This window comes from Neolamprologus multifasciatus, chromosome 20 (assembly GCF_963576455.1).
Source record: "Neolamprologus multifasciatus chromosome 20, fNeoMul1.2, whole genome shotgun sequence".
In the NCBI taxonomy this organism is placed as follows: domain Eukaryota; kingdom Metazoa; phylum Chordata; class Actinopteri; order Cichliformes; family Cichlidae; genus Neolamprologus; species Neolamprologus multifasciatus.
This window is the reverse complement of record NC_140458.1, coordinates 25,736,380-25,753,622: the sequence shown is the minus strand read 5'-3', so window position 1 is coordinate 25,753,622 and position 17,243 is coordinate 25,736,380. Positions and strand designations below refer to the sequence as shown.

Sequence of the window (17,243 nt, the reverse complement as noted above, 5' to 3'; positions counted from 1 at the left end):
AATAACGGCTTTAAGTGCTGTGTTCTGTCTGTTCACAGTGACAAAATCAACCCAATATATCAAAGATTAGAAGGAGAAGTCTTCACTGCTCTGCCTCCATGTTGTGGCACATACCAGACATATGTACAAATTATCTACATGTTTCAAATTTATGATTACAGTGATGTTTGAGGCTCTTCCTCCCGTCTGAGGAATCAGCCGCGTCCATTGATGTGATATGGGTCAGCTGCTAGCATTGGTTCCTGGGACTCCTTCCTGTTCCTCTGCAGCTTTGGCATTATCGGAGGTGGCGGTTGACTCACAGTAACATAGTTGCTTCTGTCTGGCTGCAAATTAAAAAGAAAATCTTGTTTACGCAAATATGCCGCACGGTTAAAGCACCAGACGTCATGTTCTGCATGACAAGCAGTTTTTCTTGAATCTTGAAAAACAACGGACTTTAAAAAGCCTATGCTTAAGGAGTGTCCAAATAAACATTTTTATATCTTCTGCTTTCAGAGTTGCTGAATATAGCTGCATGAATGTGCTTTTAATCTCAAACAAGTTTATACAAGTTGATTTTCATACCAAACTAAAACAAGTGACTACCACACATAAGCCTAAACTATGCAGAAATGTGATCGGTCAGTGGTATTCATAGAAGGTTTTCTTCTAGAAAGTATTTTATTATGCAGCTACTTTACAACTGCTAAGGAAACGTAGCGTTTAATGCCACAATTTTCTTGAATGTTTATGTGCTCGTGCTCTTGGCAAACCATTTAGGCCAAAAAAACTCTTTGTTGGTCACTTCATTAGATATACATGTTAAACTGCTTGTTAACACACATATCTAATCAGCAAATCACCTAGGCATGTGGACATGTTCAAGATGACTTGCAAACTAAAGATCAGAATGGGGAATAAAGGTGATTTCAACTGGATTTTCCATTATAACCATCTCTAGGGAGATGGTTATAATGGAAATAACCACTAGTTATAACTGATGTATGCAGAAGACCATCTCTGAAAGCAGCAGCAGAAGACCGCAACAGGTGCCACTCGTGTCGACTAAGAGGAGAAAAACGAGGCTACATTTCACAAAGTTGTGCCTTCTATTGTCCACAGTTGTGCAAATGTGTGATGCTATAATGTTAACATGGAACAAAATCTCAGACGAATGTTTCCATCACTCTGTTGAATTTATGACATGAAGAACTAGCAAGGTGTACCCAATGAAGTGTCCGGTGAATGAGTATTGCTGGCTGATAAAGTGCTACATGGCTGTTTTTTAAATTAATTTACAGAAAAGTATTTTTAAAATTTCTTTATTTTTCACTCATGTAAATAAAAAGCACATAATAATGTTTAAAATTAAACCTACACAAACTGGCTGCAAACGATCACCTTCCCTGTGACTCCCTCATCTCTCCTGACCTGTTTAGCCTCTTTCACTGTTACAGCCCATACATTATTCTTTAATGGTTCATTAAACATGCATAATCATACAATCATGTCTAACCTGTTGTAACTGAAAAATCCAGTTCTGATAATCCTCCATGCAGGTACAAGAGACCTGCAGCGGCTCCACCAGTTCACCTAAATCCAAACAAAAACAGTGATTATATGAAATGAATCACATATTTATTTTTGCCCTTCCAACGCTGCATTTAACTAAAAATACAAAGATACCACGTGTGTAGAGTGTACCTATCAGTTCAAACTCCAGCCGTCCAGGCAAGGCTGACCTCTCAACTGCTTTGACACTTTGTCGGGGCAACCTGCCCTGTTAGAGATGACAGAAAAGACAAGTTGTTTTCTAGATGCTGCTTTAAAGGTTTTAACAACAGGTGAGCTGGGCTTCTGTGCTTAAAGACAGATAACCATATAAACAACATCTCCTCTCACATCATACACAGACGAAAGTCTAAAACCTCAGCCAGAAACTAAACATGTAGAGCAGTCTGAAGCCTGAGCATCCACTTCTCTAACAGTGTATATATAAATACGAGCGAAACTGAAAAAAGAATAGTTAGTTCATTATTTTGGAAATAATTTTCTACTACAAAGATACTGATACTGAATGATGAAGGCAGAAAGTTTGAACTACCATGTTACCTACCAAAATAACAAGGAACATGTCATAATTACTGGGACACTGGGAAGTTTTGCTGTCACAGCAGCAGAAAAGGTGTTATTATGGATTTTTCCCATAGAGTAATTTTGCAGTACCTCATATCTTATAGTCAGGCGCTTGTTGTCAACAGATAGAAGCACGATGTCTTGAGGGAAGAGTACCATCAGTCTTTCTTGGAGACCCTAAAAGAACAAAGCCAGCATGCCTTGGTTACTGTATGTGAGCATACTCACATTTCCTGTTATACAGTGTTATATTTCCAATTTAAAGGACGATCACATTAATTTTTTCTAGGATTTTTATCCCCTTTTGTCGTTAAAAGAGCAATGTCACCTAACCTGGAGATGACTGAAAAGACTTTTTGTGCATTGAGCAGCTTTATGGAAATTGTTGCCCATGTTCATTTTAAATAATCTGAACAAAGAACAACACTAATCTGAATCTCACTTCTGCCCCATGACAGGGACAGAGAAGTGACTTGTTGAAGATACCCTGAACTTCTCTGTCAGTAAGTGCAGCTGTTTTTGCTGCTGTAAACCTCTGTGATCCTGGGTTAGCCTCTGTAATCTGGGGTTAGCCTCTGTTATCTCTGTCTTTATCTCTTATCTCTGTTTATGCTGCTGATAGCCACTGTTAGTGGCTGTTAGTCTCTGTTATCTGGGATTGATCTATGTTAGTTGCTGTTAGCTGATGTTAGTCTCTGCTACCTACTGTTTAGCTTCTGTTAGCCACAGTTAGCAGCTGTTAGCTGGCTTTCGAGATACTTTTTTGAAGTAGATCTAACTCGGACACTTGTGAATAAACTCTCATATGATGTGAACGAGAATGTATATCAACCTGTTTATCTGAAGAAAACTGTTTTTTTTTTCTTTTTGTTTGTTTTTAGAACACTCCACCCTAACATTAGCTGACATAATGTTAGCTTATAACCAGCTGTTGTTGTTTAGCCGCCTTAAGCAGCTGTCTGGAGGGCAGGGTCACATGTCTAATCTGCTGGAAATAAATAATTGAGAAAATATCATGAATAAATAAGCATATTTAAGTTTTTGTGTGTTAAAACATCTCCTCCGTGAATTGCAACCTTATCGTGGTGGAGGGGTTTGTGTGTCCCAGGGATCCCAGGGGCTATGTTGTCTGGGGGCTTTTGCCCCCTGGTAGGGTCTCCCATGGCAAATTGGTCCTGGGTGAGTGACCAGACAAAGAGCGATTCAGAAGACCCTTATGAAAAAAACACTGAGGGAACAGTTTACCCTGCCCGGGATAGGGTTACCGGGGCCCCGCCCTGGAGCCAGGCCCGGGGAGGGTGCCCGAGGGCGAGTGTCTGGTGGCCGGGCCTTAGTCCATGGGGCCCGGCCGGGCACAGCCCGAAGAGGAGACATGGGCCCATCCTCCCGCAGGCCCACCACCCGCAGGAGGCGCCATAGGGGTCGGGTGCATTGTGTGCCGGATGGCGGCCAGGAGCGGAGGCCCTGGCGGACTGACCCCTGGCTGCCAAGACTGGCAATAGGGACATGGAATGTCACCTCTCTGGTGGGGAAGGAGCCTGAGTTAGTGCGTGAGGTTGAGAGGTACCGGCTAGATATAGTCGGGCTCACCTCTACGCACGGCTTGGGCTCTGGAACCAGTCTCCTGGAGAGGGGCTGGCAATAGGGACATGGAATGTCACCTCTCTGGTGGGGAAGGAGCCTGAGTTAGTGCGTGAGGTTGAGAGGTACCGGCTAGATATAGTCGGGCTCACCTCTACGCACGGCTTGGGCTCTGGAACCAGTCTCCTGGAGAGGGGCTGGACTCTGTCTCAGTCTGGAGTTGCCCCTGGTGAGAGGCGGCGGGCTGGGGTGGGTATTCTAATATCCCCTCGGCTTGCTGCCGGTACGTTGGGGTTTTTCCCGGTGGACGAGAGGGTTTGTTCCCTGCGCCTTAGGGTCGGGGAACGGGTCCTGACTGTCATCTGCGCTTATGCGCCGAGTGGCAGTTCGGAGTACCCAGCCTTCTTAGAGTCCCTGGGCGGGGTGCTGGAAGGTGCTCCACCTGGAGACTCTGTTGTCCTGCTGGGAGACTTCAATGCTCACGTGGGTAACGACAGCGAGACCTGGAGGGGCGTGATTGGGAGGAACGGCCTCCCTGATCTGAACCGGAGCGGTGCTTTGTTATTGGACTTCTGTGCTAATCACAGTTTGGCCATAACGAACACCTTGTTCGAACATAAGAGTGTCCATAAGTGCACGTGGCACCAGGACGCTCTAGGCCGTAGGTCGATGATCGATTTTGTAATCGTATCACCAGACCTGCGACCATATGTTCTGGACACTCGGGTAAAGAGAGGGGCTGAGCTGTCAACTGATCACCACCTGGTGGTGAGTTGGATCAGGTGGCGGGGGAGGACGCTGGACAGACCTGGTGCACCTAAACGCGTAGTGAGGGTGTGCTGGGAACGACTAGCAGAGGCCCCAGTCCGCGAGATCTTCAACACACACCTCCGGCAGAGCTTCAACAGCATTCCGAGGGAGGCGGGGGACATCGAGTCCGAATGGACCATGTTCAGCGCCTCCATTGCCGAAGCTGCTGCATTGAGCTGCGGCCGCAAGGTGGTTGGTGCCTGCCGTGGTGGTAATCCCCGAACCAAATGGTGGACACCAGAGGTGAAGGGAGCCACCAGGCTGAAGAAGGAGTCCTATCGGGCTTGGTTAGCCTGTGGGACTCCGGAGGCAGCCGACAGGTATCGACAGGCCAAGCGGAATGCGGCTCGGGCAGTGGCTGAAGCAAAAACTCGGGTGTGGGAGGAGTTCGGAGAGGCCATGGAAAAAGACTTTCGGACTGCCTCGAAGAGGTTCTGGCAAACCGTCAGGCGTCTCAGGAGGGGAAAGCGGTGCTCTACCTGCACTGTGTATAGTGCTGGCGGAGCGCTGCTGACGTCGACTGAGAAAATTGTCAGGCGGTGGAAGGAATACTTCGAGGACCTCCTTAATCCCACTGACGCGTCTTCTGAGGAGGAAGCAGAGTCTGGGGATGAGGGGAATGACCCGCCAATTTCCGGGGGCGAGGTCACTGAGGCAGTTAAACAACTCCTTGGTGGCAGAGCCCCTGGTGTTGATGAGGTCCGCCCCGAGTTCCTGAAGGCTCTGGACGTTGTAGGGCTGTCCTGGTTGACACGCCTCTGCAATGTTGCGTGGAGATCAGGGGCAGTACCCGTGGATTGGCAGACCGGGGTGGTGGTCCCCATCTTTAAGAAGGGGGACCGGAGGGTGTGTTCCAACTACAGGGGGATCACACTCCTCAGCCTCCCCGGGAAAGTCTATGCCAGGGTGCTGGAAAGGAGAGTTCGTCCGCTAGTCGAACCTCTGATGCAGGAGGAACAATGCGGTTTTCGTCCTGGTCGCGGAACACTGGACCAGCTCTTCATCCTCTCGAGGATACTTGAGGGTGCATGGGAGTTTGCCCAACCAGTCTACATGTGTTTTGTGGACTTGGAGAAGGCATTCGACCGTGTCCCTCGGGGTGTCCTGTGGGAGGTGTTGCGGGAGTATGGGGTGTCTGGCCCATTGCTACAGGCCATTCGATCCCTATACAACCGTTGCAAGAGCTTGGTTCGCATTGCCGGCAATAAGTCGGACTCGTTCCCGGTGGGTGATGGGCTCCGCCAGGGCTGCCCTTTCTCACCGGTTCTGTTCATAATTTTTATGGACAGGATTTCTAGGCGCAGCCAAGTGGCGGAGGGCTTTCGCTTTGGTGGCCTCAGGATCTCATCTCTGATCTTTGCGGATGATGTGGTTCTGTTGGCTTCATCGGGTGAGGGCCTCCAGCTCGCACTGGAGCGGTTCGCAGCCGAGTGTGAAGCAGCGGGAATGAGGATCAGCACCTCCAAATCTGAGGCCATGGTTCTCAGCCGGAAAAGGGTGGAGTGCCCACTCCGGGTCGGGGATGAGGTCCTGCCCCAAGTGGAGGATTTCAAGTATCTCGGGGTCTTGTTCGCGAGTGATGGGAGAAGGGAGCCGGAGATCGACAGACGGATTGGGGCTGCAGCTGCAGTAATGCAGATGCTGCACCGGTCCGTCGTGGTGAAGAGGGAGCTGAGTGTAAAAGCGAAGCTCTCAATTTACCGGTCGATCTACGTCCCTACCCTCACCTATGGCCACGAGCTGTGGGTAGTGACCGAAAGGACGAGATCGCGGATACAAGCGGCGGAAATGAGCTTCCTCCAAAGGGTGGCTGGCATCTCCCTTAGAGATAGGGTGAGAAGTTCGGCCATCCGGGAGGGGCTCAGAGTAGAGCCGCTGCTGCTCTACATCGAAAGGAGCCAGCTGAGGTGGTTTGGGCATCTGACAAGGATGCCCCTGGGCGCCTCCTGGGTGAGGTGTTCCAGGCATGTCCCACCAGGAGGAGGCCCCGGGGCAGACCCAGGACACGCTGGAGAGATTATATCTCTCGGCTGGCCTGGGAACGCCTTGGTGTTCCCCCGGATGAGCTGGAGGAGGTGGCTGGGGAGAGGGAGGTCTGGGCCTCTTTGCTTAGGCTGCTGCCCCCGCGACCCGGCCCCGGATAAAGCAGATGAAGATGGATGGATGGATGTGTTAAAACACCCATATTTTGGTTCAAGAGATGATGCTTGATTTGATGATGTAGAGAATGACGTTTTATCCAGACACCGGTCACATTCTTTATGATAAAACACAGCTATGATCTGTCATATGATGAGTCTGCATTCGTATGCCTACGAGTTTTAACATGTCCTACGCAGGTGGCTGGTCTCTAGTCATATATAAAATGCAGTTATGCGGAATAGCGATGTCTATCTCAACAACTGTATTCAAGATGGTGGGAGGACTGTATTTTTAATTGGATTAATTCTAAGTTTATGAGATTGAATTAAGTTGTTGGAAGATCTAATTACACACGTATAAATGTATATTTATGAGAACTCATAGCTGAAAAGAGTAAAAACTGCTACATGGTGATAGATTTTTTTGATTGATATGTTTATTGATTAGCGTTCAAATATCTCAGTGAAGACAGAACAAAGATTTACCACAAAGCAAGAAAGCATGAGACAAGGCTAATCAAAAGGTATTGGCTGAAGCATTTGCTTATTACGCCAACCCTTTTAACAAAAGATCTTTTAGCATGCAGCTCCTGTACACAGGGCTCGAAGCAAATAATAAAATTCAATTCAATTCAATTTCATTTATATAGCGCCAAATCACAACAAATGTCGCCTCAAGGCGCTTCATAGATACAGAGAGAAAAGCCCAACAATCATATGACCCCCTATGAGCAAGCACTTTGGCGACAGTGGGAAGGAAAAACTCCCTTTTAACAGGAAGAAACCTCCGGCAGAACCCGGCTCAGGGAGGGGCGGCCATCTGCTGCGACCGGTTGGGGTGAGAGAAGGCAAACAAAGCAAAAACAAAACAAACAAACAAACAAACAAACAAGAAAAAACACCACTACATCAAAGCAAAAGAATCAAGTGGTTTTCTGTTTTTTGTTTTTGTTTTTTTGTTTTTTGCTCTTTTCATTCTTGATATATATATTTTTCTAATACTCTATTTTTAAACATATTTTTAAACAAGGAAAATGAACTACACCTTTTTAAATCACTGTCATAACTATTCCACAGGTTAACTCCTCTAACAGAAACACATCTCTGCTTTATATTCGTCCTTATCTTGTTTTTTTTAAAGAAATCTGTTCCCCTTAAGTCATATTGACTCTCTCTGACTTTGAACAGCTTCTGAGTACTGGGGCAAAGCAAGCTATTTTGTGCTTTATACATTATCTGTGCCATTTTATATTCAACTAAATCATAAAATTTCAGGGTATTCAGATTAATAAACAAAATGTTAGTTGGTTCTATATAGTTTGATTGGTTTATAATTCTTATAGCTCTTTTTTGCAACTTGAAAATAGGAAGAGTGTTCGTTTTATATGCATTACCCCATATCTCCAGATAGTAAGTCATATATGGAAGCAACAGAGTACAATAGAGTGTGTATAATGATTTTTTGTTCAGGACATGCTTTGTTTTATAGAGAATAGCAATGGTTTTTGACATTTTTGTTTTCACATGGTTTATATGAGACTTCCAACTCAGCTTATCATCAATTATCACTCCAAGAAATTTATTTTCGTACACTCTTTCAATTTCAATTCCATTAACCCTGATTTTAGATACATTTTTCATTTGTCTAGTGCCAAAAATAATCAATTTTGTTTTCTTTATATTTAATGATAACTTATTTACATCAAACCAGTTTTTTAATATATTTAACTCCTTTTCCGCTGTAGTCAGAAGCTGTTCCAGGTTTTTACCTGAGCAATACAGAGTGGTATCATCAGCAAACAATACACATTTTAACAGTTTGGAAATGCTACATATGTCATTTATGTATAATATAAATAATTTAGGGCCCAGCACAGAGCCCTGAGGAACACCACAAGTTACCTTCAACTGCTTAGATTTTACATTATTGAATTCGACATATTGATATCTGTCATCCAGGTAACTTTTCATCCACTTGTATGCTAACCCTCTTATGCCATATCTCTCTAGTTTATTCATTAATATAGAATGATCAATCATATCAAACGCCTTTTTTAAGTCTATAAAAACACCAACAGTATATTCCTTATTATCTATAGCATTAGATATCCCTTCTACAAGTTCCATCACTGCCATCGAAGTGGACCTTTTCACTCTAAAGCCATATTGGTTATCACTTAGGAGATTATGCTTCTCTTTTTTTTTTTTTTTTTTTTTTTTTTTTTTTTTCGCCTGTCCCATTTGGTTCTTTAGCCGTCAGAATTGTTGTCTGAAGACCAACAAGGATACCCAATGGATTTATTTTGCCAAATGGATCATCATGGCATTGCCGTATTGGTCCATTTGATCGACCTTTGTTTTATTATTTATTTTATTTTCAGTTGTTACAGACGGGACAGACATGAGTGAGGGATAGGAAAGGGAGAAAGAAAGAGGAAGGAAAAGAAAAACAGAAGGGGAGAGGGACAGTGAGAAAGGGGGGAAGAAAAAATATCTCCGGGGGAGATTATGCTTCTCAATATATTTATCAAGTCTATTAACAAATAACTTTTCTAAAATTTTTGAGAACTGTGGGAGCAGTGATATTGGCCTATAATTGGAAAACTGACTTCTCTCTCCGTTTTTATGGATTGGAATAACTTTTGCTATTTTCATTTGTGAGGGAAATACACCAGTTTGAAAGGACAGATTACAAATGTATGCGAAAGGTTGCACTATATATTCTATAATACTTTTAACTAATATCATGTCAATACCAAAACAGTCAGTGGACTTTTTATTTTTAAATGTCTTCACAATGTTAATTATTTCTCTATGAGTTACAGCACCAATAAACATGGAGGACACATTCTGAGTAATATGTTTATTTAGGTCGTTATTATTTCTTGACTCTGGAATTTCTTTTGCTAAATTAAAGCCAACATTTACAAAGAAATCATTAAATTCATTTGCAATGTCTTTAGTTTTATCAAGCACAATATCTTTATCTTTTTTAAAATAATCTGGATAATTCTTATTTTTTGAGCCCTTTTTGATTATACTATTTAATATCCTCCATGTTTCTTGTGTGTTACTTCTACTTTGCTCCAATAATTTGTGGTAATATTCTTTCTTACTTGTTCTTATAATATTTACTAATCTATTTTTATATAACTTGTACTTTATTTCAGCATCTTTTGTCCTCTGTTTTATGAATCTCTTATATAGATTATTTTTCTTTTTACATGCATCTTCTATCCCCTTTGTGATCCATGGCTTATTTGATCTGTGATGCTTTCTAGTGATTTTCATTAAAGGACAATGTTTTTCATATAGTGAAATTACAGTTGATAAGAATGCATCATATGCACTATTTGAATCTTCATTTGCAAAAACCTCATTCCAGTTGTGTTCCTTTAAGTCCACCTGGGGGGCAGCAATGGCTCCTGTTGTTCTAAGTCGTATCATATCAAATATTTGATTCTTTTGTTTAGTTTTAATCCCAAAATAATTTTGAAAAATTGCAAAAACAGGAAGATGATCGCTTATATCAGTTATAAGAAGTCCACCTACTATTTCATGGTCAATTTTATTTGTGAATATATTATCTATCAATGTAGCTGTATCAATTGTTATTCTACTTGGTTTTATAATTACAGGGAAAAGGGAGTTACTATACATTGTATTTATGAAATCTGTTGTTTTCTGATGTCCATTTGGGTTTAGCAAATCTATATTAAAATCACCACAAATTATTTGCACTTTTTTATCATTTAGGTTGCTAAACATAGCAGCAAGTTTTTCATTGAATGTCTCAAGGCATGAACCTGGTGTCCTATAGATGCAACTTATAATTATATTGTTAGCTTTTTCAACATGGATTTCAATAGTGACACATTCCAATACGTTATCTATGGTGCTTGACATACATTCAATCAGACTACATTTCAAAACTTTATCTACATATAAGGCAACACCGCCTCCTTTTTTATTCACCCTGTTCATTGTAAATAATTCGTATCCTTCCAGTCCCATTTCACTAATTTTCTCATTATCGAGCCATGTTTCTGATATTGCAATTATATTAAACTTTTTTAACTTACTTAAACATTCTGTAATTTTAGAAAAAATTTTATACAGGCTTCTACTATTGAAATGTATGACCGACAATGCATTTGCCATTTTAATATTCATATTGAATTGTTCATCCGTATAGTACTCACAAGTATTATTGGTGTTATTGTAGAAGTGGGTATCTGGGTCAATGTTACTTGACCCAGATACCCACTAGAGAACAAGGTTGCACATCCTTTTTTTAGAAGCTGAGGGGAAATATGTGCTCTTGTCAATTACGGTTCAACTTGCATCATGTGGTAAATGTAGAAGGAAAGAGTACTGAAAATAGGGCTCTTTACACTTTTCTGAGGCCTTTAAGAAGTCAGAAGCAAATGTCTTTCCATGCTTTCCAAAGACTATTTTATAATTCTAATAAAACAAGCTCATTTTTATTAGGATTTAAAAAAGAAGTCAAGTTTCTATTTAATGATCTAAATGGAAATTGCCCTACTGTTGATCATCTTTAGTTTAATATGTCAACACACAAAAAAATGTTTTAAAAATATGTTACAGAAAACTTTCAGAGGACGTTGAAGAGTATTTACTACCTGTCTCTGTGTGTTGATGATGTGGACAATAGATACGTAGCTCGGCTGACCCATGTGCTGTATGGGCGAGCCCTCCCATTGCCATATTGGAGCTTGTAGTAAGTATTTTTTCAGTTCTTCTCTTTTCCAGTTCTCATCACACGGTAACTAGAAGAGAAAGATGTGCACAGTGTATTTTACTGACATGTAACTACAATACTTTGGTACAGTTGTAACCAGATGCAGTGCAACAGTTAGTCAGTACTAGATAGGAGAGAGCGCAGTGGGAGGGACTCATGGGTTGGATCATGGCCTTGTATCTCCTGTCTTCTGCGTGCTGCATCCATTTCTGTAGGTCTGCCGCACTGGCACATGTGAACACCTTGGAGTCCATCAGTGGACCTGGATAGAAGAGGGAACAGCATAAATCATGCTTAGTTTTTCACACTGCTTTGCACGTCTTAGTTGAACTCTGTAATTTCCACTGACTCACTGCTGATTTCAAACATGTGTGGCGAATGTGACGCGTCCAAGTCCAGAGAGACAACTTGGAAGGAAAGTCCAGAAAGGGGAAGAATGCCCTGCAAGATAAATGAAGACAAACTTAAAGAAATGAATAACACCGGCGATTAGATTCCTGTATTAAGATTGCAGTGCAGAAATTGCCTGACAACAAAACCCAACATTTACAAATTTAGGACATTGATCCCTAAAAGTTCCTGCAGCTTTATTGTGTTTCTACACTTTCAAAACATAATTCTCATGTTCACCCTAGAAAGTTTGGAGATTTTCATTAAAAAAAAGTGAAAGGTGTTTGGGAAGGTGGCAGGCACAGTAGATCTGAATAGCTGCATTATAGAAGTTTGACAGTATATTTGGGACTTGACCCATAGCTGGAAATAAAAACTTAAATCATTCTATTTTCACCTTTTGCAACTTGGAAGTAAAATTCTAACCTGTTTGAATGCAGCTTGATGCATGGTATTATGACTAGGGTCTAAAGTTACAGTATACAGTTTTCACAAGAGACAATTTAATAAGTTAATGAATTAATTTTTCATTATTAATAAAGCCAATGTGTGAAAAAAGGCATGTGCATGTACAACACAAGGATCTAAAGAGCCTTCCATTAGGTGACCTCAGTAGACTGGGAGGGGTAAGGTTTCACAGTGGCTTCAGCAGTGGTAATGTCCCATGCCTTTTTCCACACCTTGGTTCATGTGATGACGTAAAAGGCTAGCACTGGGTCAACGACCCCCTCATAAGGAACAACTCCCACTAGAATTTAAATACACATACATGTAGTGTGTGATCCCACTTTTAAGCTGATATCATGTTTAAAACGTTTGTTGTTTATGTCGACCAGTTTGGCTTGGGATCCTCATAGAATGAGTTAAAAATGCTCTGTTGTAGCTGTTTTCTGCAGGGCACAAATGACAGCCCGTGATTTAATTTCCAACACCCCGCAGCTTTATCATTAACACCCACTTTTAGTTTTATGTTACACTGCACTAATCCAATAAAGGTTTTCACTTCTGTGAAAGAATATGTTTACTTCAGTTTTCCAGTGATCGTCTGCTAACATAGCATTTCTAACCACACGTCTTAAAAAGTATAAAGAATACCTCATAAACAAAGTCTTGCCGAGAGTGGTCCAGAGAAAGGATGAGTAGGTGGAAAGAGAACAAAACCAGGAAGTGTTCTCGGGTTTCCTGCAGAGGCACAATTCACAGGATTTAATCATTTTCATTGCTTTTTTTTAAAAGGGCCACAAAAACACAAAAAGTTAAAATGACTTTACAGGATAGGGCCAAACGATGGGTATGGATCCCTGCTAAGTGACTTGTTTAAGATATGTAACTAATTTATAACTAATTAAACTAATTTAAATGTGATTTTTCTTCTTGCAGCAATTAAAAAAAACTTTTATTTTGTTGCTGATTTTAGAGCCGCGTCTAAATCCAAGGACTGTCTCACACATTAAATTTCTCACTCCTTTTGTGTGTTACCATATTACCTGTGTGTAGCTGATGTAGAGAGACACCAGTGAGGAGTGGATGATCTCTCCATACATGTGGGCAGCTTGGCCCTCCCAGCCCCTGATTGGCTGTTGGGAGTATATCCTTTGGTGGAGCTCATCTCTGCTCTTTCCCCACAGCACCACCTAGAGACACAAAAATATATCACCCCATGTCTGTGGCTCATTTCATGTGTCTTATTTTTGTCTGTCTTTGACAGCAGTGTTAAAAGCTGCAAGATTTTCTCTTAAATAGAGAGAATTAAAAAAAAAAATTCTATGGGTGGCCATTTCCCCCTTCCCACTGTCTCATATCACTGTATTTATTTATAGTCAGTATTAACACATGGGCACATGTTCCACAGAGTCATGCATTACACAGCAAACCTGAATGTATTTCAACATTGCAAGGCTTGAATCACTGTCTTTAGGCAAACTTTGTGCCTGTCTTTAGGGAACAAATACAGAGGTAAAGTGTAAGAGTTGAATCAAGTCTGAGAACAAAGCTTTATCTAGCAATGTTTCCTCTCTTGTATATTTCCTGTAAAGTTTGAATCACACCAAAGGGGAATGCAGAATATGTCACCGTTGCATTGGAAATTCCTACAGCGCACGAGGTCTCGTCTCACCCCGGCTGAGCGCTACAAGTGTTAATTCAGACTCAACCACACAGCATGCTCTGACCTTGAAAAGTGCACGATCAAAGTGTCAAGATGTTTATTTATCAAGTACGCAGCACACACACACATAGCAACCTCTTGTTCCAGGTGTGGTATTGTAGGTCTGCGTGGTGGCTGGGGCTGCTCGTCTCTGCTGTTCCTCACAGACAGCTGAAGTCTGGTTTCTCCCAGGCTCCACACACTGAAAACAAACACGCACTCTTGCTCAATGAAGGTACAAACACTTTAATGCATTAGTCATAACTGTACTGACAATTAGCATACATGCGAAAATGGTCGATTTTTGAGTATAGTCATGCAGAGCTGAAAGGAAGTAGATATGATTTCATATTATTGTTTGAGAAGTAAGTTAAATTTTGACTTTGGACCATTCACATTTTAAAATAATTCTAATTTATCTAATACTGGGCCATGAAGCAATTGAACAATTTGTGCCTGTTATGGCCATAAGAGGGTTATCCTCTCTCTTAGAGCAGGCTGACTACTTATACTTGCAGGAAAAAAATAATAGGTCCTTGTAATTGAAATATACAATAATTTTTAAGAACATTGTAAAATGGCTAAGCACAAGCATTGTCCACATTGCCAGAAATTTAAATCAATGTATAAATATATGTTTGATAGATTGAGTGAGGGTGAGCATTAAGCTACAAGAGGTGTTTTCAGTATAGATATTTTTGTATGTTTTACATAATGTTGTTATATAATGTATTAAACCTACCCAGGAACTAGCTGCACAACTATATGACTGAGCTATAAATGTGTGATAGGATGGGAGTTCATAAGTGTTGGTTCCTCCTGCTCATTTTCGAGCACTAGAGGACTTTATTTTTCTTCATGTATATGCTCTTTTTAGTTCTATTTTGTATATATGACCACATGCTTGAAAACCGTCAATCAATCAAAACACATTTTCTGAGAAACATATCAAATGACTGAGGCAGGTGGTATAACCATATATAACATATAACCACATATTGCTGACCTGGTATGGCCACAGTATAGACACCTTCTAAAGGCTGTTTCCGGCAGGATGACGTGCCATAACACAAAGTTTAAACAGGTTTCTTGAACACGACAATGATTTCGCACATAGTTCAACTTCACATTTTATATTATGATTGTGTAATATAATTACTGAGTGTGTTCAAGAAGCCATGTAAATAAACCTGGAACTCTGAAACAACACAAAAACAATCATGGCTGGGGACATAAAGTCAAGTTTAAATATAAACTGACTTGAAGTTGTTATTACTGTTAGATATTTACTGATCTAACTCATCTGGTGATTAAACGTTATAGAAGTTTTTGTTATTATCATACTAGTGACAGCACTAGTTAAGCAGGTTCTCCTGAAATTGCATTATTTTCTTGTATATAAACAAGATCAGCATCAGTATACTGAGCCAGTCAGTAGCTAGCAAGCGCACATTCTAAGACATCTTTGAAACACACACTTTTGTGTGTGTTATGAAATACAAACATAAGTGGCTTGCCTTATAAGCAGTTATAATTAAAGAGCTACACATAAGGAGCAGAAGCTCCTGCGGTGATTAGCTTCTGCTAATCCCCCAGCCTTTGAATGAGAGGGGATTTGTCCCGCCCTTACTCTGTATTAAACCCCTCCATGCTTCAACCATTGTCTTATAGTAATCTGCTAATCACATCAGTGCAGCATCACTGAGCACCCAAGTTCATGTTGAGTAAATAGGAGCCAATTAGCTCTCCTGTCTTGTGTCTCCATGAGGTGCTGATGGGCAGAAATCGAACGCATGTCATTGGTTGTTCTGCAGTTTTTGTTTTCTTTTTCTTGTTGGATTTAAATCCAGTTTTAAAGTTTAAAGTACTCTGTGTGACAACACATCCTGTTACTGTAAAGCCAAGCATGTAGTGTGTGTGGTATATCCTGTACATGATAACACTGAATATGCTGCAGTGCTGAAAAGGATTATACTTGTGTTTTACATTATCACCTTAAAAATGTCAAGAATGAAATGCCACAGAAAACCGCAGGTGTTGAAAGAGAAGCAGCTCTCTTTTCACTTTACAGCGTGCCACCGCTTCCTCCAAAACACAGAAAAACCACATTTAAAGTGACTTTAAAGATACACTCAAAAAAATACTGAGTGAAATTCACACGTTGCCGTTCTGTTAACTGTTATTTATATAGTTAACTTTTGTTGCAGGATCAAAATGCAGTGAAATAAAATTGTGTGTTTTATTTTTGAACAGCTCTTAGCTTCAAACACTAATCTTGCATTTGTGTCTTACCCTAAATTGTCTCCAGAGAGTTCCAGGAGCTCAATCTCATCAGGGCCCACCTCGTCCACTCCAGTATGCCTCTGGGTCACACTACAGCATCCCATGACGGAGAAGGAGTCTGTCCCTCTTTACCTCGTCTCAGCTTCTGTTCCACACACTGAGCACCATCTGTCTAGACAATCACCCAAACAGTTTGTGCGTGCCTCATTAAAACCAAAGAGATAGCAAAAAAAAATGGGGGGTGGGTTTAGAAGAGGATATTGTGCACAGGAGCAGGGGATGAGGAGGCGGGGTGCTGCTAAGCTCTAGTTCCCCCTTTTTGCCAGCATTCAGTGTGTATTTCCACAGAGCCCCGAAAACAAAAAGCTTTTGAAGAGGAATTGAAGACAAAAGTGGCAGTTTTTCGTTGAATCGCAGCGTAATAGTTGTTCCTTCCTTCCTGTCAGTTGGCCGTCGGCAGATGACTGAGCAGCTTCCTATTTTACACTCTGAACTTACGCTGGGAACCTGCTGATGTATCAGCGTGATAAATAAAAACTGTTTTGTCACAAAAAGACGAGCCGACCAGATGAAGGTCAAAAACTATCATACCTCCTGAAGTTGATAAGACAAGCTCCCTCCTTGTTGTGAAACGTGTGGATTAAGCAGTTATCTTATTGGGAAAGATGGGGCCATGCCTGTCTAGTTTACATGCGCTGAACTTGACTCTGAGTAGCCAAGAGAGATAATTATGAGTTATGACACAGAGAGGTAAAGGGCTGCAGTCAAAACAAGCTACAACAACTGTAGAGTGGAGCCTTGCGTTGATCTTCCTGGTTAAAGTTGCAGTAAGGTGGTGGGAGGGTTTGCACACAATCACGTCTGAGTGACTTTCCACAGATCAGAAGCTGCTCTGCTGATGCAACTTCATGTCAGATGACTCACTGATGCATTTTCTACCAGACCCTTTGATTTGAGAATGAATGTTGTATGCATGCACTAACAAACAAAAATGACTTTGACACGGGTTCTC

At 41.5% G+C, this 17,243-nt stretch overlaps 1 protein-coding gene across 1 annotated transcript; it reads right to left on the bottom strand.

The window, feature by feature from the left end:
* Window positions 1-161: 161 nt before the first annotated feature.
* LOC146495025 (putative pleckstrin homology domain-containing family N member 1) lies at window positions 162-16,765 on the bottom strand. Its single transcript, XM_085145695.1, has 11 exons — window positions 16,241-16,765; window positions 14,045-14,150; window positions 13,290-13,436; window positions 12,898-12,984; window positions 11,766-11,853; window positions 11,538-11,674; window positions 11,294-11,440; window positions 2,209-2,295; window positions 1,687-1,762; window positions 1,499-1,575; window positions 162-326 (listed from the first exon to the last, which is right to left on the bottom strand). The coding sequence occupies exons 1-11, from the start codon at window positions 16,333-16,335 to the stop codon at window positions 195-197; spliced, it is 1,179 nt and encodes a 392-aa protein (XP_085001821.1). The 5' UTR covers window positions 16,336-16,765; the 3' UTR covers window positions 162-194.
* Window positions 16,766-17,243: the final 478 nt, after the last annotated feature.

Excerpts from the sequence above, each read along its gene's own strand:
- LOC146495025 (XM_085145695.1), bottom strand. The coding sequence starts at position 16,335 with ATGGGATGCTGTAGTGTGACCCAGAGGCATACTGGAGTGGACGAGGTG. Across the intron at positions 12,985-13,289 it reads TCTACATCAGCTACACACAG|GAAACCCGAGAACACTTCCT; the intron begins GTAATATGGTAA and ends GTGCCTCTGCAG. Across the intron at positions 1,763-2,208 it reads GCCTGACTATAAGATATGAG|GGCAGGTTGCCCCGACAAAG; the intron begins GTACTGCAAAAT and ends CATCTCTAACAG.